Genomic DNA, 23,275 nt, shown 5'->3' with positions numbered 1-23,275 from the left:
CTAAATGGGTTGCCCAGGAAGGCAGTCCTAAGAAAGAACTGGACAGGACATCTGCCAGCAGTGGTTTAGGGGGTGCCAATACTGCCATAGGGCATGGAAATGAGTTAGCTACCCCTCCAGACCCAAGCATAAAGATACCTTGCAGGTCTGTGGGGATCTGGCCATAGCGTATAACTGGGTATGGAGCAGAATGCAGAGACCAGGGTATAAAACAGCTTCCCTGCACCCAGCTGATGTGGTGAGCTTTTGTTACACAGCGTGTTTCGAGGTGGAGGTGGTGGTACCTTTGCACTGCAGAGCCGGGGCTGGCACAGCCTTTGCCCTGGAGGAAGGGAGGGAATGAGCAAAGGCATTAGTAGGGCAAAGGGTGCATCGATCCCAGCTCCAGCCAAGGCAGAGGGAAGGTTGGCATGTTCCCTGCACTGTGAGCACGGCCAGCAGGGATGGAAACAGTCCCAGTGCCAAGAGAGCAAACGTTTGCTGCCCTTTGTCCTGCTGTCTGGAGAGCAGTGACTGCTGAGCTGGAGACAGCCCAGGACACCCACTCACCTCTGTGCCCAGCTTGGCAGAGCCCTGGGCTGGAAGGCAAAACTTTGAGGCTCTTCAGGAGGAAAGGGGTATTTTCCTCCCATGCATTGGAAATGTCCCACCTTCATGTACAAGGGAGCCATGGAGCTGTGTCAGATGCATGCCTCTGTGTCCTGCAAAGGGGGTGTTCAAGGACTTGGCTCTGCTGCCTGGGTCTCCCCAATGCTGAGCAGCATGCCAAGGGTCTCATTGCCTCATGGTGGCTAGTCCAGGACACTGAGCAGCCTTGTGTCAGCCTTGGATCATCTGCACTGATCCCCTTGGCAGAAGCAGCAGCAGTGGGAGCATTGCAGCAGGTCAGGGGGAGCAGTTGTTCCTCTCTTTAAAGCACATCTGGGGATCCATCTCCTGTTTTGTCCCCATCAGCACAGGGGAGATCTTGACTCCAGCAGAGGATCCCTGTAAGGGTAAGGCATTAGGGGCACAGAGCACATGCTGAACCAGCACAGACTGAAGCCCAAGCTCTGCTCAGAGGTGCACAGAGCCTGGATAAGAGATGGCAGGCACAAATTGCAACTGAGGAAATTCCATCTGGATATAAGGAAAAATGGGTATGGTTAGCACAGGAACTGGGCCGCAGAGAGACAGGGATCTTATCCTCGGAGACTTCAAGACTAGACAAGACCTTGAGCAGCCTGGTCTTGTTTTGAACAAGAGCTGGATGAGGTGATCTCCACTTCCAACCTGATTTTTAGCTCCATTTCTACTCCAAGCACCTGGAGTTTTCCTAATGCAGTGTCTGACCTAGCACCCAGCTAAAAGCCTCCTCACCAAAACCCTCAATGAATTCCCATCCTTGGACTTGCCCAAACCAGACTGGTCTGTGCAGGATGTGTCCCCCATGTCCACCTTCTGCTCCCTGTGCTTAGTGAACTCTCCTGGGGAGAAACTGTTCTTGGTCTGTGTTGCATTTCCCAACAGGATAGGATGCTGGTCTACCACAGGGCATAACAGAGGCTACAGAAACACAGGAAGGATTTAACCTCTGTGGAAACCCTGCCTGACTCTTCACCTTCTCCCTGGCTGCTCATCTGTTGCTTTTGAGGTGGTGAGGTCCAAGGGCAGCTTCATCTCATCTTCTCTTGATGAAACCGCATTAAACCCTGGTGCATCCCAGCTGGGCACCAGCATTACAGGGAAGACAACAAAGGGGATTTTCTGCTGTCATTTGTTCCAAATTACAGTGATTTCATGGAGCTTTTTGGCCACTTTCCACCGTAATGCTCCAGCTCCCAAACCCCACGCAACTGGGAGGTGGGGCCTGGTGGTGGTAGTGGCTGGGGCACGGTGCATCACTGTCAGAGGACCAGGGTGAAGGGACGGTGTCACCAGCACCCTCTGCTCCTGCTCTGCTGGGGACAGGCTGCCCCTCGGTGAGTAGCATGTCCCACCGGGACAGCTTCAGTGGGATGGCAGGATCAGCTGCTATCCCTAAGCCTCCTGAATTTCATCTGCTGGTAAGGAGAGGGAATCCATGGCTGGGAGCTGGAGCTGTGCTTTGTACTGGCACCCACCAGGAGCATTGGAGATGGGTGTTTTGCGGTGATTTTGCCCACTGGATGGAGCTGGGGCTGCACAGGGATAAGCAGTGGCATTGTGAGTGGCACAGCTGTAGATGTACAGGAGGGGGATGTACAGTCACATCACGACATCCCTACCCACAGCTCCTCTCTCTGCTCTCATCCTGCTGCTTTGCCCCCTTCCTAGCCTGCATTTCCCAGCCTCCATGCACATCCGTTAGCATTCCAGTTGCTCTGAGCTTGCTTTACAACACTGACATTTATCCTGCCTGCAGCTCTTCCACATTAGATGCCTCCCAACTAATACTTTGCATCTTTCGGGTGTTAAGACACACAGGCAGGGCAGGGCTGTGTGAAGACATTGGTTTTGCAGCTGAACTGGTAACAAGTCAAGCATTAGGCAATGCCGCATCCATTGCACCCATGGGAGAAGCCTCAGCCCAGCTCCCAGCCCTGCCATGCTATGGGGGGTGCAGGAGTGACTGGGGAAACCCATTCACAGCAGGGTCTGAGGCTCCCGGCTTTGCTTTGCAGGTGGGTGAGTCAGGATGACAGCCAAGAAGAACCAGACTCTACAGAATGGAAGTGCCAAGGTGGGTGCAGGAAGAGAGGGGAGGGCAGAGGGTGCTGGGTAGCACATACCAGCTTGGCCAGATGAATACAAGTCACGTCTCATGCTGTCCCATGTGCCCACCTCTTTACATAGACCTTTACCTGCAATAACATAGAGCATCAGCAAGGGGAAAGGATAAAACATGTAGTTTGCTTGAAATTAAATAGGTCAGAATCAAGGAAGTTAACCTTTGGTGGTGTCTGACAGCAGTGCCTGTCCCTCATCTGTGTCCCCACTGTGGACCCGAAGCCTCCAGCAAAGCCAGCTGAGCTTCCTGCTCCATCCTGTGCAACCAAGAGAGCTCTTGCCTCCTGATTGCTGTATGAGCCGGTGTTCACCCCGGTCATCCTCTGGGGCTGCAGCATCCCTCTCTGTAGTTTCATCTCACCAAGCAGGCACTGGGTGAGGGCAGGAGCAGAGGGTTGGAGCTGCAGGTTAATCCTGCTCACCCAGCTAGGAGGGACCTACTTCCAGCCATGCCCTGGCACTGGCAGCACACGTGGCATCCCCCATCACCCTTGCTAGCAGGATGCAGTGCCTGGCTTCCTTGGAGAGCTCTGGTGCCCTCTTCTCACATCAGTGGCTCCTATGAACACCCTATGAACACACATGCCCTCAGGGACAGACCCGCTCCTCTCCCCTTGTCCTTTTTGAGGTCCATTTACCTTACTTGTCACAGTGGTGGTGAGGCAGACAGGACAGAGGTACCCCACAGGCACTGGTCTTTACTGGTCCAAGGACAGGAGCAAGGGATGGGTCAGATGTAAGAACCAGCAGAAAGCCAGAGGGAGCACAAGATGCAGGAACATTGCCTGTGGCATCCCTGCTCCTTCAGCAGTAGCAGCCAGCCTGCTGGTCCATGGCTGTGCCGAGAGCCTCAGTGTGGTTCAACAAATGCCCTCCTCCTCCAGCATCCTCTGTGGTCACTGCACCAGTGTCCATGGTGTGTGGATGACGGGGTGCTCCTCAGGGAAGGGCTGTTGGTGACCAGAGCCCATCTGCCACCCACAGGAGAACGTGCTGCAGAGGGTGCTGCAGCTGCCGGTGGTGAGCTCGACCTGCGAAAGCCTCCAGAGGACCTACACCACCACCAAGGAGGCCCATCCGCTCATGGCCTCCATGTGCGAGGTCTACGAGCGGGGTGTGCAGGGTGCCAGTGCTTTGGCCATGTGGAGCGTGGAGCCGGTGGTGCGCAGGCTGGAGCCCCAGTGTGAGTGCAGGGGGACACAGCAGGGTTGAACCCGCCATGATGGGACTGTGCTGGCACTGCCATGTGCCCGGCATGGCCCCAGTGCTTTCCTCACCAATGCACCCCATGCTTTTGCCCAAGGCAGTTGCTGTGGCAAACAACCTGGCTTGCCGGGGCTTGGACCACCTGGAGGAGAAGATCCCTGCCCTCCATTACCCTGTTGACAAGGTAGGGCATAGGGCAGTCTTTGGCCCACCAGCCCTCTACCAAGCCCACAGCATGTCTGCTCTAGGCTTGTTTCTGGATGGTGATGGAGGGGGAAACAAGGTAGCACCTCCAAACAAGGGGTCCTGCAGCACAGGGGATGCTCCAACCACTTGGGGTACTCCCAAATATACATCAACAGCATCTTATATCCCATTCCTGCCAGCCACCTCCAGCCCCGACTGGAGAGAGCTGTTAATGCCCTTCTCAGAGCTATCCACTGGCACGGCCATGGCTGAGGTCCCTGTGGTCCCCCCGGCTGTCCCATGCCACCCCAAGCACACCCCAGCAGGGCTGTTGTTCATCTCTCCACCCGCAGCTCGCATCTGAACTGAAGGACACCATCTCCACCCCGCTCCAAAGTGCCAAAAGCACCATTGGCAACTCCATGGATAAGATCATGGAGCTGGCAGCAGAGGGCTACGAGGCCACCAAGAGCACGGTGGAGACAACAGCCAAGTACACGAGGAGGAACTCGGTGAGCCAGATGGCAGCTGCCGGGGTCGACACAGCCCTGGGAGGGCTGGAGAAGCTGATGGAGTACCTGCTGCCAGAGGAGGATGAAGAAGCAGGTAGTCCTGATGCCCTAATCTGGGTCCGTGTGGCAGGAGGAAGTCCCTGGGTTTTGTCATAGGGTTGCTTAGGAGTGTTGTTCCACCAGGATGTAACCCCATCCAGTACTCTTCTGCCTTTAGATCAGAAGCCCAAAGATCCACATGGGTCAGCAGCAAAGGTGTCCCAGCAGCAGCCCAGCGCTCCCAGTGCTCCCAGCACCCTCGGCAGGATCGGCACCTTGGTTAGCACTGCCTCCCACCGTGCTTACCAGCAAACCACCCATGGCCTCCAGCGTGCCAAAGCCAAAGGGCAGGAGCTGGCCACATGGATCCCCATTGTGGTGAGTGCCGGGTTCCTGCTCCCCCGTACCCTCTTTTGGTCTGATTCTGGTTTCAGATGGGACATTTCAGGCTCCTTGGAGCACATCCTGGAGCAGGGGGGTGGGTGCTGCTGTTTCAGCAGGAGGAGCCAGGGCCGGCAGCTCCCGCAGTGCATTCACACAAGTTATTTTTAGCCAGCTCTCAGTGTACATTGCTGATTTATGGCCTTGCCATAACATCCTTCCTAAAGCAGAAAGCCTCTGCAGGGACCCAGAGAGGATGGGGAGAAGGAGGTGCCTCTCCTCTCACACCAAGTGCTGCCATGGGATCCCTTCCCTGGCCTGTGCCAATATCCCAGCGCTCCCAGCTGCCCTCAGGATCTCTTCGCATGTGCACCAATGAAGCTCCTGCTCCCTGAACACCCCAGCCCCCCCTTAAACTCTCAGGATAAGCAGGATGGGACCTACCAGCTCCCTCTGAGCAGTGTTTTGCTCCTCTTCCAGGGCAGCCTGGCCAAGCCAAGCGTACCCGAGGCACCACGGGTCCATAGCGATGGGTGCAGCACCACAACCAGCCGGCTGAGCCAGCGGCAAAGCAAGGTGCCAGAGCAGAAGCAGAAGGCAGGGAAGAAAGACAACCACCATAGCAAGGAGGTATGGAGAAACGGGGAGCAGTGAGGTAAGGGGGCCCCAAAGCATCCTCCTGCCCGTGGACCATGCCAGCAAGGGGGATGTTTCCAACATACCCTTGGGACAAGGCTCTCATCCCTGCTGAACTGCAGCTTGGAGGAGGTGAAAGGAAGCTGGAACAGCCCCAGCAGCTTCCCCTTCCCTGAATCCTCAAGGCTAAGGGCATCCTGGCTTGTATATTTAAGACTCCTTTGCTGCTGTAGGGTGTCAGCACCAAGCTCCCTCCTGTGCCCCTGAGACTCCCCCTCCATTATCCCTGCAGCAAGGGATGGTGTGAGCCAGCGGGGCTCGGAATGGTCCCCAGCAGCAGCTCCGCTGGGACATGGGGACAGGAAGCAGCAGGTTGGGGTCACTGCCCTTCACCTCTGCCTGCAGCGGAAGCACAGCCGGGAGCAGAGGGTCCCTGGGGGCGGGGGAGTGGGGGATGCATGGAGTGACCCTGCTGCAGAGGGGATGGGAGCACAGGGACACCCCTGCGAGCCTGGTGTCTGAGCTGGTCCCTCCTGCAGGCAGGGGATGAGCCCGGGCTGGTGGGCACCATGGCTCACAACCTGCAGAGCGCCTGCGCCTCCGGCATCTCCAGCGTGAAGAAGGTCCCGGCGGTGGCCTGGGATGCAGCGGAGGGGTTGGTCCTCTTCACCCCCCGCAGGCTGTCCAAGGCCATGGAGACAGTGGATGCTCTTGGGGGGACCCTCGTCAGTGCCCCCAAGCATCTGCTGGGCACCCTGTACAGCTACGTGCCGGTGAGTCTGAACCATCCATCTCCAGCAAGCCCCATCTTGTCCACCCTCTTCCCATGAGCACCCCAGACTTCCAGGACACCTTAGTCCCACTCTCCTCCTGAGCACCCCCCAAGCCATGACCATGAGTCTCCCATAGAGCCAGCAGGTTGGCCAGTGGTGTCACCTTCACACGGTTCATGCCCAAGCCCGGGTGCGACCACAGATTCCTGGGAAGTTCAGGCTGAGACTGTGTCCCCTTTCCTTTCCTGCTCCATCCCTGGCAGTGCTCAAGATCAGGTTGGACAGAGCCTTGGGGAACACGGTGTAGTGTGAGGTGTCCCTGCCCATGGCAGGGGGTTGGAACTGAATGGTTCTTTCCAACCCAAACCGTTCTATGATTCCTTCACCCCACTGCTCCCCTTGGACCCTCTCTCCACCTCAGCTGCCTGCTCCCCTCCACTGCAGACCCCTCTGGGGCAAACTGGTTTGTCCTGGGGCTCCCCAGTTCCAAGGGCTGCAGGCACAGCCTGGCTCTGTGCTCACCCCATCTCTCAGCTCCGCAGGCAGTCAGCAAAGGAAGAGGACGCAGCCGGGAGCAGCGAGCCCAGAGCAGAGAAGGAGCAGAAGGAGGAGGAGGAGGAGGCCAAGCCTTCCACCCCCCCTGCCGAGGAGAAAGCCCAGCTGAGGGGGGACTGGCGGCTGTACCGCGGCCATCACCCCCTCTCCTTCCTGGGCCTGGAGGACCCCATGTTCCTGCGGCACAACTTCTACCGGGGCCCTGCCTTCGAGCCTGAATATCCCCTCCCGCGGAAATCTGCCTTCTCCCCCTACAGCAGGCGCGTGAGCGAGGGCTCCTACCGCTTCAGCCCCGAGCCCATGTACAGCCGGCCCTACTACACCGGCCTCTACAGTCCTGTCTTCAAGAAGGACTGAGCCATGGGGAGGATGAGCACATTCCAGCCCTGCACTAATCCACCCTCCTCCTCAGCATGCTTTGCCAGCCCCTGCCAGCCTCCTGCACACACCCCTGTACTGGGATGGGAGCTTGAAGTGGTAGATGTGCCATGGAGTGTATCTGGGCCAGGGTGGGGGGATAAAGGCAGCCAAAAGCCCTGTTGGAGGAAGGAGAAGGAACGGGGAGGTGGGATCAGAAAGGTAAAGGAGATGCAGAAAGAGAGGTGAGACCATAGCAAAGGGACCAGTCAGGTCTGGCACTGTTCTGTCCTGGTTAAGCAGATGGTGTGGACTTCAGATGGTCTACATGTTGAAACTGAGCAAGAACAGCAAAGCCGCTAAACATCACCATGCAAACCTGGTTCCCATCCCTCCTTCCTCCATCCCCCTCTGCAGGGCTCATCCCTTGGCCACGGATTGAAGATCCCCACTGACCAGCAAGACTCATGAGTCGGAAAGCCCTGTACACCCACCCCCAGAGATGGTGGGATCAGAAAGAGGATCAGTGAGAACAAATGGAATCCCTCTCTCCCACAGGACCGCCTGGCTTCCCACAACACGCCATTGTATCCGCTGCAATAATAAACCTTCCCGACCTGCTGCTTGCCCGCTTTAATAGCATGAGCCATCAAATGGGGGAGCAGAGTGGGGTGAGACACCCAACCCAGGGCCAAGGGAAACTCATCCTCGCAGCAGCCATGGTGGGTGCCCATGCCCAGCACACTACGTGTCTCTTCCCATGCTCCAAGTACAAATTCACAGCCCCAAGGAGCCAGGGGCTTCCTGCCAAAAACAATTTATTGCATCTCACAGCAGACACCAGTGTCCTGACACAGCCTTCCCAGGGGAAGGGGCTTCGGGAGAGGCAGGGAAAAGCCTCCCAGCAGCAGAAGGGTTCGGCTATGAGCCCAGCGACCCCTTTCCCCACCTCCCTCCCTCCCCAGGGACAGGCAGACTTACAGATGGAGCGGCTTGGGAAGGCGCACGGTGCGATTCCAGTCCTGGGAACAAGCCACACGTCTGGCTTTTCCCAGGCACAGTCTGTATGGTGCTTGCACAAGGGAAATGGCTGCGAGCACTGAAAGGCTGTGGGAGAGAAGACCATGAGCAGGATGGTTTTAAAGCAAGGCGGGTGGGATGAGGTCCCACTGAGGTCCTCTGGGTTCAGCCAGTGATGGGGACATCCCAATGTGGTGATGCACATGTGGAAACTGCCAGTGGCTCCCTGACAGAGAACCCCCCACCTTGCCAGCTCATGGGTGCTCCAGGGGTACCAGAGGTCCCTGACAAACATTAAACAGGAATAAGGATCCCAGAGTAGGAGTTGGGGGACCAGGAGCCAGGCAGCCAGGCAGAAGCAGCATGAACTCCCTGCTCACTGACAGCTCCTGCTGAAGAAGCTGGGAATGCTGCAGCCTGGAGTTGTGTCAAAATCACCTTGTGGTTTCCAGTGTTGGAGGATGGAAGGAGAAAGCAGGAGGTGCCTAAAAAGTTGGTACAGCAAAGGGTAGAGACTGCCCCATCACAGAGCCCACACTAAGGCACTACAGTTCCCAGCTGCACTGCTGTGTATGGCAGGTCACCCAGACCCTGGCATCAGGAAGACAGCAAGGAACCCAACGTACTTATGGAAACACACAGACCATCTCCATGGGCACCAAGGGAGGAGGCTTGGTCCAGCACAGAGAGAAGCAACATCCATGCTGCAGCTCAGAGGGAGTCTGTTCGCTTACGGGCAAACACAGCCGACATGGTCTTGACAATGCCACGGATCCCTGTACCCTTCTTCAGTGCCAGTTTGGTGTCAGGGATGCGCTCGGCCAGTCCATGGAACACCATGAGGGCCCCGTGATAAGCCTCGGCTGCAGAGACCTCATAGAAACCACAGTCTAAAGAGAGGGCCAGGAGCCGGCCCTCCTCGCTGGACACCACCCGCTGGTGGTGCAGATCCCGCTTGTTGCCCACAATGACAATGGGCACCTTCTCCTGGCTCTGCCCCTCCTTGGCCGCTTTGATGAACTGGATTTTGAGGGGCAGGATGTTGAAGCTGGCACGGTCACAGATGCTGTAGACCAGGACAAAGCTGTCTGCCCACTGGATTCGCTTCTCCTCTGAGGAGCCTTCCTCTGCCTGCTCCTGGAGAAAGAGAAAAACAAGGGGGGGGGGGGTTCCAGCTGCAAAGCACTGCAGGCTGTAGGTGACAATGCCATAGGGAATCTCAGAGCAGCACTTCCACTTCGTGCCTGTGCTCAGTCTGGGCTGGTAATATTAGTGCATCAGCTCTTAAAGCCCTCAGCCAGAAAACCATGGGCTATGGTGATGATTGTTACCCTGCCAGCAACACTGCAGACCTGAGCTCCGCAGTTGCCTACAGGCTATCTGACACAGCAGCTTGGCTCAGCTGTAGCCCCCAGTCTGTGGTTCCTCACAGGTAACTTTCAGTAGAGGGTTTTTGCCCCTGGGATGAAAATGGGTGATGGGAGCAGGGTCCTCTCACCTGGGAATTGGGGACGTCCCAGATGTGGAAGAGAATCTCTCGGCCATCCATGGTCAGATTGTGGCTGTAGAGGAATTCTGCCAAAAGAAAGAACAGTCATTTTCATGGACCCAGGAGATGCTCCCTTTACCCAGGTCTTCTCCTGGGGATAAGCCTGTCACGTCCACCCTGGAAGACCATGCTCCACAAGGACACTGCCCGGGCTCTTTTTGTGCAGCAGCAACCCCAGGGAGCAGGGTGGCCTTCACATCAGCCTGCCTCCAGCACTCAGCCCAGGAACACTGGTGCCACCAGCTGCCAGCCAGGACCTTCTGCACCCCAGAGAAGCAGCTGTGGAGCAAGGAGATGGGTCACCGAACACAGACAACCATTGAGCCCCCCCCCGGGGAGTAGGCAAAGGCAATGCAGAAAGGCAGGAGGGGATGGGAAGCAATGAAATCCTGCGGGCAGATCCTCATCCCCATCCCTAACGGGAAACAGCCTGGCCATAACCTGGCACTCACCCATGTCTCCGTACTCCCCGATAAAGCGTCGGGTCAGGAAACGCACAGTCAGAGCTGCAGAGGGAAGGATAACAACCATCAGAATGACCCTAAACCTGAAGGATTTTCCTTTCGAAATCCAGAGCACTCATGCACCATTCCCCTGCAAACTCCCACTAGCAGGAATGACCCCTGGCTTTCCCCCAGCCACCAGCAGGTCTGTGAGCATCAGTAAACTGCAGCTCAGTGGAAAACACCTTCCCCATCGCTCACCCTGCAAGGCTGTGTTCATTTTCCACGCTCGAATCCCAGCTATAGCCAAACCACAACTGTACTCAACCCCATCTCCGCAGCTTGCTCCACAGGGCTTCTCTCTGTAGCTTGTTCTCCAAATGCTGCTGCAGTTTTCAGCCTCTTTTGGGGGTCTCCCTGCCTGGACCCCCTGCTCCCAGCTCACGGACACTTCTTACCTGATTTCCCTACGTTATCTGCTCCCATGATGAGGACGTTTGCTTCCAGCTTCAGGGCAGTGGGGCCGGGCATCTCCATGAGGGCAGGGTGGTCGGGGGTGAAGCTGGTGCTCCTGCGCAGCGGGAGCCGCAGCCCCATGGCCGTGCCTCACCAGCAATCCCAGCCCCGTGTGCAGCCGAGGAGCCAGCGCTTCCCACAGCACCCAGGGGACCCGCAAGGGACATCCCCTCCCCGCCGCCGCAGGGGCGGTGCAGCGGGAGCTGCGGGCGGCCGGATGGACAAGTTCGCTATAGCTCAGATGATCCCAAACGAGCTCAGTGTCCTGCCAGCCCCCGGCACAGCAGGCGCATGGGAAGCACCGTCTGTCTGCACCAGCTGCTCCGCAAACTGCATCCCAGGAGGCTGCCCACGCCTGAGCATCCAGCACACTGTCCCTCGGTAGGGACACGAAGCCCACTGTCCCTTCCCCACGGTGATCCCACATGGGAATGGCTGTGAGGAGTGCTGGAGCATCTTGTGAGTTGAACGCTGTCTCGCAAGGGATGGAGCATCTCACAGGTGATAGAGTCTCTGTGGGCAATGGAGCATCTCTCAGGTGATGCAGTCTGTGAGCAATGGAGCATCTCTCAGGTGATGCAGTCTCTGTAAGCAATGGAGCATCTCTCAGGTGATGCAGTCTGTAAGCAGTGGTCACCTCTCACCGACGGATCCCCCTGTCCGTGACCGCGCACAGCTCTCTGACCCCTCGGTCTCTCCCCGCTCCGCACCGCTCCGCGGTGGCCGCTCCCCCTCGCGCCGCCGCCTGACGCCATCTCTGCGCGCCGGGCCCCGCATCCCCCGCCCCGCGCGGGCCATGGCGGCGGAGCGGGCGGCGGTGCGGGTGGCGGTGCGCGTGCGGCCGCTGCTGCCCCGGGAGGCGCTGCGGGGGCTGCGGCCCTGCCTGCGGGCGGACGGGAGCACCGGGGAGGTGTCCTTGGGCCGCCGCCGCTTCCGGTTCTCGGCTGTGCTGCCCGAGGCCGCGGGGCAGGCGGCCGTGTACCGCGCATGCGTGCAGCCGCTGCTGAGCGCCTTCTTCCGCGGCTTCAACGCCACCGTGTTCGCCTATGGGCAGACGGGCTCCGGCAAGACCTACACCATCGGGGAGGCCAGCGGCGGTGAGTACCGGTAGTGCCGGCGGTGAGTACCGGCGAGTACCGGCACTGCCGGCGGTGAGTGAGTACCGGTAGTGCCGGCGGTGAGTACCGACACTGCCGGCGGCGAGTACCGCACTGCCGGCGGCCCCCCTCCCAACCCGCCAGCCTCACATCCCCATCCATCCCATCGGTTTTGCGCTCTCCTCCATCCCTTCCCACATCACCATCCCGAACTGGCCTGCCACCCTGCCCTCCAAGCCCATCCCCATCCTGCCCACCCCAACAGCCTTCCCACACTGTTGTAGCCACCTGTCCCATGGACAACACCACCTTTGGGAGCACAGCGTGTAGGTTTTCTCCTCCACCACTGCAGGACATGTGAGAGGAGCATGTCTGGTCTGGAGGTGGTGGTGATCTTCCTCCAGCTGGGCTGCATCCATCAGCTTTGTCCCAGAATTAGCCATAAGAAGAGGGAGGTTTGCAGGGGTTAATGCTGTAGGTTGTTCATGGCAAGGGGCCGGAGGAAGAGGAAATGCTTCCCTCCTAGAAGCTGAATGGCATTATGGTACCTTACAGAGAATGTGCTGTAAATCTTTCAGCCAGCTTTAGTTAACTGCATAGTTTGTAAACACTAAGTTGTTTCTGTACTTCCAGTCTACCTCCAGTTTCCCAGTTTCCCATATGGGGCAATCACTGCACCAGATTTGGGGGTTGCTGTTTTATACATGGCTGTTAGAGACAAAAGCAAAACTATTTACCATTCAGATTGTGCTGCAAGCACGAAATACCCCAAACTTCTCCAGCCTGGGAAAGGTTTTGGAGTCACGCTGGCTTCAAAGGACAACATGCTATAGCTGCAGGCATGGTGTTTGGTACCTGCTGAAACACTAATGGGACCTTTCCTTCTTGAGGAAGGACTGCAAACAGCATTGCTGGAATCCAGCACCACAGTGGGATAGGATTTGCCCCAAGGTCCTGTAGCTTAGAAACACTCAGGGGGATGTTTAATCCAGGCTGTGGGACAGTTGTGAGGCTGCTCATCTCCAGATAACAAATGCTGCAGGCAGGCTCCTGCCCGTGGCTCTGTCCCCGACCACCATGGGCTCCCTATGACCATGTGCATCTCTGTGCCAGCTTCCATCAATGAAGATGAGCAGGGCATCATCCCGCGAGCCATGGCTGAGACATTCAGGCTCATCGATGAGAATGACCTCATCGACTACACAGTCCGAGTGTCCTACCTGGAAGTGTACAAGGAGGAGTTTCGGGACTTGCTGCAGGTGGATACAGCCAGCAAAGACATCCAGATCCGGGAGGATGACAAGGGGAACATTGGTATGTGTAGCTGCGCATGGGCTCACTTTTCATGGCCAAGGCCAGGGTTGGGTTGTCTGCCTGTAAAGGCAGAGCCAAGTCTTCTCCCTCCATACCTCTCCTGCAGCAGACTGCTGTGCTTAGTCTTGTTTGGTGTGGAAAGCTGGTCTGGGGTGACATGAGGCTGTGGAGAGGAGCTGTATCCTCAGGAAGCCTGACCCTCCCAGCCACAACTCCATTTGCTGTTGCAGTGCTCTGCGGAGTGAAGGAGTCAGAAGTGGAAGGGCTGGACGAGGTGCTGAGCCTGCTGGAGATGGGGAACACAGCCAAGCACACGGGAGCTACCCACATCAACAAGCAGTCGAGCCGCTCGCACACCATCTTCACAGTGACCATGGAGCAGCGGCGCGGGGCCGGCCGCATCCCTCTGCACCGCCAGCCACCCTCCATCCCTGCCTCGGGACAGGTCCTGGTTTCCAAGTTTCACTTCGTGGACCTGGCAGGCTCAGAGCGCATTGTGAAGACGGGAAACACAGGGGAGAGGCTGAAGGAGAGCATCCAGATCAACAGCGGCCTCCTGGCCCTGGGCAACGTCATCAGTGCCTTGGGAGACCCACGGAGGAAGAGCAGCCACATCCCCTACAGGGACTCCAAAATCACCAGGTACAGCTGGGAGCAGTACCCCATGTGTCACAGGTTCTTGGGCCAGCAGGAAGGAGGTGATATTTCTCCCTACCTTTCTTATGCCCAGCTTGCCAGGTTTGGTGCAGAGTCCCCAGGCTAGCTGAGAGGAGCCTGCAGTTTTCCCTTCTGCTCTCACACCAGGGCTCTCAGATTGACTGCTCAGGGAGCTCCCAACCTCAGGAATTATTCAGATGAAAACTTGCCACAATGCGAGTTATTATTATTATTAGAAACCGTTAATCCTCTGCTTAATGATTCCTCTCACTTCACTGGTGCCAAACCAGACACAGAGCAAGAACATTGTTTTCCTTGGGCTCAACCTCTGAAAAGGATTGGAAACCTGGTTCTTGCATTATTGTGTATTTCAGCTACATTAACCACTGTGCTCTTCTCTAGGATCCTGAAGGATTCCCTGGGGGGGAATGCCCAGACTGTGATGATAGCCTGTGTCAGTCCATCCTCTTCCGACTTCGACGAGAGCCTCAACACCCTGAATTATGCCAACCGGGCTCAAAACATTCAGAACAAGGCTGTGGTGAACTGCCGCAAGGAGACGGAGCACGTGGAGGAGCTGCACCGGCAGATAAAGAGCTTGCAGAAGGCGCTGGAGCAGCGGCACCGCTCCGAGACTCGGATCATCAACCGCTCATCCACCGCCAAGCGATGCGCGCCAGACCCCACGGCTCGGCTGCTGGCCGAGTGCGCCCATTACCGCACCTGCACCGATGCCGCGTACCGGCTGCTGATGGAGCTGCAGGAGGACAGTAACCTCACCGTGGAGCAGATCCTGCGGGTCAAGGAGTGGCTGTGCACGGTGGAGGGCGAGAGGAGTGAGCTGACCTCAGCTGGGCTGGACAGCGGCATCGAGAGCACCTCTGCGGAAGACCAGAGCTCCGAGGCCCAAGGCTCAGAGGTGGCAAAAGCCCAGGTAATGGTTGGGATGTTGTAGCTCTGAGGTTGGGTTGTACCTGGTCTGGTGAAATGTGTCCCTGCCTGTGGAACTAGATGAGCTTTAAGGTCCCTTCCAGCCCAGACTGCTCTGTGATTTTATGATCTGATGGCCACTGAAGGCAACAGCCTCAGCACAGTATGGTAGAAAGGTCAGGAGAAGGAGAGAAGCAACCTGGCCAAGAGGCCATAGAGAGGTGGAGAGATGTCCTCACAGCAGGCAGGAAGAATGTGGATTCAGCTGTGGCTGAGATCTATTTCACAGGAAGAATCTGGGTCTGCAAAGCTTCTGTGCCCTTGCAGAGTCCAGCATGGGAAGGGAAGGACAAAGGTGGATGCTGATGCTGCCCCTCTTATATTTCATGGGGAGCAGGTGAACACAGAGAAGAGGTGTGAATCCATCAAAGATGAGCAGGTGGCTAAGCTGCAGAGGCAAGTAGAGCGCCTGGAGGAGGAGAACCGTGATTTCCTGGCTGCCCTGGAGGATGCCATGGAGCAGTACAAGCTGCAGGTATTCCTGGGCTCTGCTCTTTGCAGGGACCTGCCCCACTCTTCCTCTTCCTCCTCAAGAGAGCACAGCTCAGCTTTTGGGTTTCTTAGCAGTGGGATCCATGTGTATGTAACTGAGTTTTTTTCATTGCTTCTTAGAGTGACAAGCTGCAGGAGCAGCAGGATAAGATCTCAGAGCTGCACATACGCTTGGAGATGGCAATGCCAAACCTGTGTGTGCCAGGGCTGCTGGAAGACCTTCACCTGGTGACTGCTGGCCAGAGACCTCACACAGCCCCACTGGATGCAGCCCCATCCCACAGCCTCAACGGGCTTCCCTCAGTGTTCTTTCCTGCTAAGCAGAGTGGAAAAGCCCATGGCAGGAAGGTGAGGGCACAAGTCTGTGCTGTTAAGGAGCTGCTGACTTTTCACTTGCGTGTCCTCCACTGTAGGAACTGCTTTTTCCCCTGCACTGTTGGACATGAATCTTATCAGAGACATAGCCCAGAACTTCACAACTGGCCAAAACAGCCCAGCTTCAAAACTGAGGCTTTTACTTTGATTTTATGTGTGGGTCCCAGATTTGCTCAGTGTCTGAGCAACAGAAGGCAGGGTCAGTCTAGCAGCACACCAGTTCTTCTGACAGTATGCTCACTCCATTGTATTGCTTCTCCCTGTGTGTAGCAGCAATGCCCATCTGAGAGCTGCGTTTTCTAACACCAGCTCTCACACAGTGTGTTTCCTCTCTGCCCCAGCAGCTCGACAGCAAACTCTCCTTGCAGGAGGAGGAGCTGGTGGGCTCGCACCCCAACCACACACAGTGCCCGGCTGGCAATCCAGAGCTCAAAGATGTGCTGAGGAGAGAGCTTGGCCAAGACCCACAGAAACCATCAGAGCTGTCCTCAGGAGAGGAGGAGGAGGAGTGGGAACAGAAACGGTCCCTGTTGCATCACCAGTGAGTTGGGGTTGCCCCAGTGCTGTGCAGTGCCCTGGCAGTCCTGAGACCTGCCTGTCCCACCTCTGCAGCACGGTTCTCGTGCAGGATGTAGAAGGAAATGCTAAATGCTGCATCTGGGGGCAGTGATTTTGCTGCTGACAGCTGCCTGTTTGCTGGGGAGCCATTTACCATCTTTCCCAACAACCACTACTGTTCCTGTCTCCTTCTGAAGCCTGTGGCTCATGAAGAGCCCTTACTGGGAACAGCTCCAGCAGTGCCCAGACCCAGCTGATTAATCCTCTGCTCCTTTTAGAAATGGGATCCAAAGCTGGAGCAAGAAAGAGATTTGCAAGCTGAGCGAGGAGCCGAGTGGAGGCAATGCCCACTCCATCCAGGAGGAGCAGCTCGAGCTGTCAAAAGGCAAGTGAAAGGTTGGACAGGCTCCCTCAGGCTGTGGGTGCACTGCTGGGTGCTGTTGATGTGAGCCCAGAGGACATGAATGGAGCAGATGACAATGTAGCTGCTTTTGTTAAGGAGAAGCTTGACCTGCTGGGGTCTGGCAAGAGTTGCATGCTTTGGTGGAAGCTGCAGGTGACTTTGGCAATGCTGTGCCAGGTCTTGGCTACAGATCAGGGATGGGATTTGTCCTTCTATCACCTGGCTGCTAAGGCAGGACGTTCCTTACCCAGGACTCTGTGTTGCAGAGGTCTGTAGGAGGCGGCTGCCAGGGAAGGACTCTGAATGGAGACTGGTGCAAGCACAGCAGAAGATCCGAGAGCTGGCCATCAACATCCGCATGAAGGAGGAGCTGATCACAGAGCTCATTAAGACAGGTGAAAGCTGCTGGTGGGAATGCACACCCATGAAATCTCCTCCTAGTCATGATGCTTGGTTCCTGTTCCCATCCTATATTGCTTGTGTTCAGTTCCTTCACCTGTAGGCAGCAGAGCCCTGTTTCTCCATCCCTCTGTGGAGTAGTTAAGGGAAAGGGAGCATTCATCTCAGTAGGCCAATGGGAAAAGAGAAGAAAGGTCCATCCCTCAGCAGGATGCTGGCTGCAAGGGAAGGAGCCCGGAGGTCACAACAGAGGGGATGTGTTGCAGGCAAGGACGCCCAGGCTCTGAACAGGCAGTACTGCCAGAAGATTGGGGAGCTGGAGCAGGAAGCAGAGCAAGTGAAGGCAGAGCTGAATGACAGCCAGAAGCAGCTCCAGGAGCTGGAGGACAAAGAGCCCTGGGACCCCAGCGAGAAGCACAAGCTGCAGGAATACCGCACACGAGTGGCAGCCGCCCAGAGCAAGGCACGGGTGAGTGGGAAGGGATCTGTCCACCCGGGGGCAGGGGCAGTGCTGGGGGCATCCCTGCAAAGGGCATGGGGGAGACAACACCCCAAGGGCAGCTGCTGCCTCCACCAGGTTCTTGGCAAGAAGAAGCAGGTGACGGAGAGGCTGGTGTCACTGTCGGCCCAGAGTGAGAAGCGAGTGCAGGAGCTGGAGAGGAACATTGAGCTGATGCGGCGGCAGCAGGGGCAGCTGCAGCGCCGGCTGCGGGAGGAGAGCGAGCAGAAGCGGCGCCTGGAGACGGAGGTGAACAAGCGGCAGCACCAAGTCAAGGTAGGAAGGGGCAGGAGCAGCTCTGCTGTGGTGGTATTTGTGAGGATGGCTATGGGTGGGCTCTGCAGGCGGATGGGGAGGCTGGGGTAGCTCTGATGGGGTCTGGGGTTGTCTTGGGGAGCATAAGACCTTAGGAGTATCAAAAGAGCTAGCAGAGAATATAAGCTGTCCCTCAGCCCATAGGGCAAACAGGTTCTGCCCCTTCAATGCTCACAGCTGCTCTTCCCACATAGGAGCTGGAACTGAAGCACGAGCAGCACCAGAAGATCCTGCGCATCAAGACAGAGGAAATTGCGGCTTTCCAGAGGAAGCGGCGGAGCGGCAGCAATGGCTCCGTGATCAGCCTGGAGCAGCAGCAGGTACAGACACAGTGACCCGGCCTCCTCCTGTGCAAAAGCACCTGTGGCACGCGCAGGCTGACAGGGGAGATCTCAACACAGGAAGCTCAGCTTGAGATGAGACATAGCCCATCTTGCCCCTGAGGAGGACAGTGCATAATGTCACTTGTACCTAGTAGCAGAGGTCTTTTCTTACTACCAGGACCTCTTCTAAATCTCAGCATTGGTAAAGAAGGTGTGAAGTCTTGTCTATTGGTAGAAGGGTGGTAGGAGATACAGCCCCAGTGACTCCCGGGGGATTTTGCTTAGCTCTGCCTCTTGGAGGAGCTGGAAGGACAAAACCAGTGAAGTCTGGGCTACAGAGATAGCAGAGATGGAATTGAGCCTCTCTGATCTCAACTCCACTGCTCTATAGTCTAGCAGTCCTGGGCATTGCTGCTGCTCTCTGCATTCACACACATACCCTTTGCTCTCCCTCCATCAGAAAATTGAGGAACAGAAGAAGTGGCTGGACATGGAGATGGATAAAGTCCTCGAGCAGCGCCGGGCCCTGGATGAGCTGGAAGATGAGCTGAGGAAGCGGGAAGCTATTGTGGCCAAAAAGGAAGCCCTGCTGCAGGAGAAGAATGGCCTGGAGAGCAAACGCCTGCGCTCCAGCCAGGTAGGACAAGAGTGTGACACCTCAACCCCTTGATTGCCAGCAGAGCTGGTAGGCTGGAAGGCTTGGGTGTCATTCTCGGTCTGGCGAGGGGCTGCAGGTCAGGATGAGGTGGTGGTGGAAACTGGGGAGGAAATCTGCCTCTATGGAAGAGGCCTCTGAGCTAGTTGGTTTGATAGCCTTTATTTTATATGTGTGTAGAGTCACTCGACCTATGGAGGGAGTAGAAAGGGGCTGAGGGCCTGACTTGCCTTCAGAGCACATTCCTTGAGCATCTTGTGCTGCAGGCCCTGACAGATGACATAGTGCGTGTGTCCAGCCGCCTGGAACACCTGGAAAAGGAGCTGACAGAGAAGAATGGGCAGCTGCGCCATGGCAGTGCCCACAACCAGCAGCAGATCCGACAGGAGATCAACAACCTGCGCCAGGAGAAGGACCAGCTGCTCAAACAGAGGTTGGAGCTCGACAACAAGCTGCGCCACGGCACCCTGCTGTCCCCAGAGGTAACTCTGCTTGGGCTGTCATGCAGGAGCATGAGGTAGTGCAAGGAGGAAAGAGCTGAGCATAAGGTCATTAGCAGATGCTCCCCCACATCCCCAAGCTGTGCATATCCCAACTTCTTGCCAGCACTGCTGAGATGACAAGCGAGGTTAGGGCATGGTGAGGTTAGGGGTTGGAAGTAGATGATCTTAAGGTCCTTTTGAACCCTAATTATGCTATGATTCTATGACACAGAGCAAAGCCTTTGCTCACTAGTAACTGCAGCTCTGCCCTGGCAGGAAGAACGGATCTTGTTCCAGTTGGACGAGGCAATTGAGGCTCTGGATGCAGCCATTGAATACAAAAATGAATCCATCACATGCAGGCAGCGAGTCCTGCGGGCCTCAGCCAGCCTGCTGTCCCAGTGTGAGATGAACCTTATGGCCAAGCTCAGCTATCTCTCCTCCTCTGAGACCCGAGCTCTGCTCTGCAAGTACTTTGACAAGGTAGGACACAACTGCTCTCTTTTGCCCTGTAAAGTCAGGCCACAAACCCATAGCACTGTGATCACCACGTGGCCCAGAGCCTGGGAGACAGGATTAACTAGTCTTAGGATTCATGGATCCCTGCTATGGCTCTGCCACATCATTGTAGCCATGTATTTTTGTTCCATCCTGGGGCAGCTGTGACATCCCAGAACTGCTAACCTTCATTCCTGTACCAGGCAACTAACTAGATGAGGCTTGGTGGGGCAGGAAGCCTTCCCAGGCTCTGAAGGAGCTGAGGTGTTCCTTGCTGTTGGCCCTGGCCAGGTGGTGACGCTGCGAGAGGACCAGCACAGGCAGCACATTGCCTTCTCCGAGCTGGAGATGCAGCTGGAGGAGCAGCAGCAGCTCGTGTACTGGCTGGAGGCGGCGGTGGAGCGGCAGCGCCTGGAGATGGACCGGCAGCTCACCCTGCAGCAGAAGGAGCACGAGCAGAACATGCAGTTACTGCTCCAGCAGAGCCGTGGTAACCACCCAGCTCCTGACACAGCAGTGGTGCTGCTTCTGTCTTTCACAGGGCTTGAAATGATCTTGTTTTCCCCTGCAGAGCACATGGATGAGGGGCTGGCCAGCAGCAAGATGCAGTATGAGGCAAGGATCCAGGTGCTGGAGAAAGAGCTGAGCCGCTACATGTGGGCAAACCAGGAGCTGAACCAGAGGCTGAATAGCATGAGTATCCATCCTGGACAGACCAAAGGTGAGAGGAAAGCCAGGCTGGGACTTTGCTGTTCCTACCAAGTTAAAAGAAAGGGAGTTTAAATGGAGTTTAAATTCCTTCCCCTGGCAGCAAGAGCTTTTAGCAGGGTCAGGAGCAGTGCAGATCATTGCTGGCCTTGAGCAAGCACTCTGGAGGTACTTTGATGAGAAGAGTAGAGATGTGGACACCCATCTCAGCGTACCCTTACTATCTCCCAGCAGGGACAGAGAGAAGCATTCATGGGGCTGGGGACAGAGCTCTGCCTGCACTCGGGACCTGTGAGGAATCCAGCTTCGGGGAACAGCCTATGCCTCTGGCTGTCACTGAAGAAAGCCATCGGGTCAGGGATGAGAGCAGGGACCTGGTGCATGCGCCTTTACCATCGACATGGAGACGTTCCTCCCTACCCAGCGACGGCCCTGGGGACCTTCGGCAAAGGGATGTGGAGCACTTGCCAAGAGCAGGGCAGCCCCACGAGGTGCATCCACCCCGCAGCCTCCCTCCTGCCTCCAAGCCCCGGCGGGAGCTGCGCAGAGCCAGCCTGACGGCAGCACCTCACCCCCCAGCCATGATCGACGTGAGGAAAAACCCCCTCTAGGTACAGCCTTAGTGCTTACCTGGCATGGGGCAGGGAGGACAGGATGTGGCTGACATGAGCTTCCTGCCCCTCGAGCCACCCTGGCTACAGACCTGTTACCTTTCAGAGGCCTGAGGAAGAGAAGAGGTGGTTTGTTATCAGGAGGGAAGCATAGAAGGTGTGGGCCTAGCAGCCTACATTGCTGCCCATCCAAGACAGCACTGCCTGGACACCTCTCCTCCTGCACCCTCAGCAGCTTAAACACTGGGAAGTGGGAGATGGACACCTTCCACTCTGGCCTCTAACACTAAAGCATGTTTACAGCTTGGAAACCTCTGCAGCCTCAGAGGAGATGCTCTGCACTCCTGCAGAGCTTGTACATAGATGTTTGTAGCAAATTTGTTTTTTTACATTTCTACTGTAACTTTTCTAATAAAGCAGTGTTATGAAGCAGCCGCTTGTCAGAGGGTCCTTAATGTTCCTAACTGGTTGCTTACTCCAGGTATGTAGGAAAGGATTTTAATTTAAGGGAACTAGCTTGCCGTCAGTGTTTTCTTAAATACCAGGTTTGTAAATGCTCACAGCCAGAGCTGGTCAGCTCTCTACATCATGCTGCTGCAGCAAAAGTATCTCCAGGCAGCAACAGCATTGTCTGAAGTGTCTTTGGTTGTGTCTTAATGCTGCAGCCTACAGGTTACTTCAAGCCATGTTGACTATTTTGAGGAAAAACTCCTGGCTGAATGTAAGGGAGATTAAATACAACCTTGTAACTTCACACTGACACCATCTACCTCAGGAGGGGGGACTTAAGTTTAACCCTTGCAGAGCAAGAAATGAAGCCAAGGTCCCCACTTTAAGGGGGGAATCAGCAGTTTGGCTACCTGATCCCAAAACAGTCAGCTTCTTCCTTTATCCCAAACCACAAGCACCATTTGAGGAGTAGCACACACCAAGTTCAAAGCCAACATCACAAGTAGGACCCACCTTCTGATCTTTCTCTTACATCCTTGATCTTGCTTTGAGGGTGGACATTACTGAGGGCTCTGTGTGTGGTTGAGAGACTTTATTTCCTGCTGTTGAAAACAAAGACCTCCAGTAGGTAAAAGAAGAATCCATCCTACTTGTTAGTAGTAATCTTGGAGCTCTATGCTTGTGTATCCATCCTCATCCTTGAAGCAAGTGCATCTCTCCCACAAGCAAAACAATCATTGGTAATCACACCATTCCTTCCCCATTAGCAAAGTTAGTTTTCCTGCAGAAATAGTATTTCCAGGAAACAAATTCCAACAAATACCATCTAAGCCCCTCAAAGTCAGGTAACAAACTTCTGCATTGCCATGGTGACCTTAGGTTTTAGGGTGACCTCACACTATCTTCATAGCCCTCTGCTTCCTGTGCATCCAGTAAACAGCATGGGGTGACTTCCCCTATACCCTGCTGGGCACAAACAGGTCACTGTCCCAAGGGGAAAAAAATCAACCCTTGCAAAGTAATGCAAAATTTCAGCCCCTTGTAGGCTGCATCTTGAGTACAGTCACAGCTCCTGCTGTCTTCATGGGGTTAGAATGCAAGCACATGTCACACACAGTTGAGTCACTATTTAATCAGTGAGAGTGTGGTAAAGAACAGTCTTTGACGTGTCATCTCCTGTTATTCCATCCAACTCTGGCCCACTGCAATATGCAGAAAAGGACAATGCAGTTAACTCCATCAGCACCAGCTTACCCAGCTGTGACCAGGAGCTCATCCACCAAACCATGCATAACCTACAAAGAGGGAAAATCCAAACTCCTCCTCCTCTTCCCTATTCCCAGCTATTATCTTTCCCCTCTTCTGTACTCTTGGCATTTGTCAAGTATTTCTGAGTAATTTACTCATTAATGCAGTTCATCTGCTTATTTTTCCGACTAAGCTCTCAGCAACAGAGAGATCCAGTAAGTGTCAGGACAAGATACAGAGCAGAAGCATGCAGCTTGTTTTGTACCCACTCACCACCAAC

General features: G+C 55.9%; 3 protein-coding genes across 4 annotated transcripts; 2 read left to right on the top strand and 1 right to left on the bottom strand.

The window, feature by feature from the left end:
- The first annotated feature begins 65 nt into the window (after positions 1-65).
- Positions 66-8,014, top strand: PLIN1 (perilipin 1). Of its 2 annotated transcripts, none has more exons than XM_034065866.1 (8): positions 66-2,701; positions 3,733-3,931; positions 4,056-4,138; positions 4,494-4,746; positions 4,870-5,069; positions 5,553-5,702; positions 6,248-6,481; positions 7,811-8,014. In XM_034065866.1, exons 1-8 carry the CDS (start codon positions 2,657-2,659, stop codon positions 7,862-7,864), a joined length of 1,218 nt encoding a protein of 405 aa, XP_033921757.1. In that variant the 5' UTR covers positions 66-2,656; the 3' UTR covers positions 7,865-8,014. The 2 variants fall into 2 exon arrangements, with proteins under 2 accessions (XP_033921757.1, XP_033921756.1); XM_034065865.1 differs by having other exon boundaries at positions 7,016-8,014.
- Positions 8,015-8,205: 191 nt separating this feature from the next.
- On the bottom strand, positions 8,206-11,497 carry LOC101875617 (ras-related and estrogen-regulated growth inhibitor-like protein). Its single transcript, XM_034066219.1, has 4 exons — positions 10,864-11,497; positions 10,415-10,468; positions 9,912-9,988; positions 8,206-9,550 (listed from the first exon to the last, which is right to left on the bottom strand). Exons 1-4 carry the CDS (start codon positions 11,000-11,002, stop codon positions 9,125-9,127), a joined length of 696 nt encoding a protein of 231 aa, XP_033922110.1. The 5' UTR covers positions 11,003-11,497; the 3' UTR covers positions 8,206-9,124.
- Positions 11,498-11,653: 156 nt separating this feature from the next.
- On the top strand, positions 11,654-21,729 carry KIF7 (kinesin family member 7; the record flags this gene model as incomplete). Its single annotated transcript, XM_034066143.1, is given in 19 exon segments — positions 11,654-11,713; positions 11,715-12,018; positions 13,132-13,332; positions 13,563-13,974; positions 14,392-14,923; positions 15,317-15,454; positions 15,592-15,819; positions 16,188-16,387; positions 16,683-16,789; positions 17,074-17,202; positions 17,473-17,675; positions 17,784-17,981; positions 18,215-18,340; positions 18,804-18,980; positions 19,265-19,480; positions 19,757-19,963; positions 20,270-20,468; positions 20,550-20,699; positions 20,918-21,729. Coding segments are annotated over 19 exon segments (4,167 nt in total), but the record flags the coding sequence as incomplete, so codon positions are not given.
- Positions 21,730-23,275: the final 1,546 nt, after the last annotated feature.

This window comes from Melopsittacus undulatus, chromosome 9 (assembly GCF_012275295.1).
Source record: "Melopsittacus undulatus isolate bMelUnd1 chromosome 9, bMelUnd1.mat.Z, whole genome shotgun sequence".
Taxonomy (NCBI): Eukaryota; Metazoa; Chordata; class Aves; order Psittaciformes; family Psittaculidae; genus Melopsittacus; species Melopsittacus undulatus.
Note: the sequence above shows the minus strand (reverse complement) of the source record. Positions and strands in the feature narration are given on the sequence as shown.

Excerpts from the sequence above, each read along its gene's own strand:
- LOC101875617 (XM_034066219.1), bottom strand. The coding sequence starts at position 11,002 with ATGGGGCTGCGGCTCCCGCTGCGCAGGAGCACCAGCTTCACCCCCGAC. Across the intron at positions 10,469-10,863 it reads AGATAACGTAGGGAAATCAG|CTCTGACTGTGCGTTTCCTG; the intron begins GTAAGAAGTGTC and ends TTCCCTCTGCAG. Across the intron at positions 9,551-9,911 it reads GGGACGTCCCCAATTCCCAG|GAGCAGGCAGAGGAAGGCTC; the intron begins GTGAGAGGACCC and ends CTCTTTCTCCAG.
- PLIN1 (XM_034065865.1), top strand. The coding sequence starts at position 2,657 with ATGACAGCCAAGAAGAACCAGACTCTACAGAATGGAAGTGCCAAG. Across the intron at positions 5,070-5,552 it reads CCACATGGATCCCCATTGTG|GGCAGCCTGGCCAAGCCAAG; the intron begins GTGAGTGCCGGG and ends CTCCTCTTCCAG. Across the intron at positions 5,703-6,247 it reads ACAACCACCATAGCAAGGAG|GCAGGGGATGAGCCCGGGCT; the intron begins GTATGGAGAAAC and ends TCCCTCCTGCAG.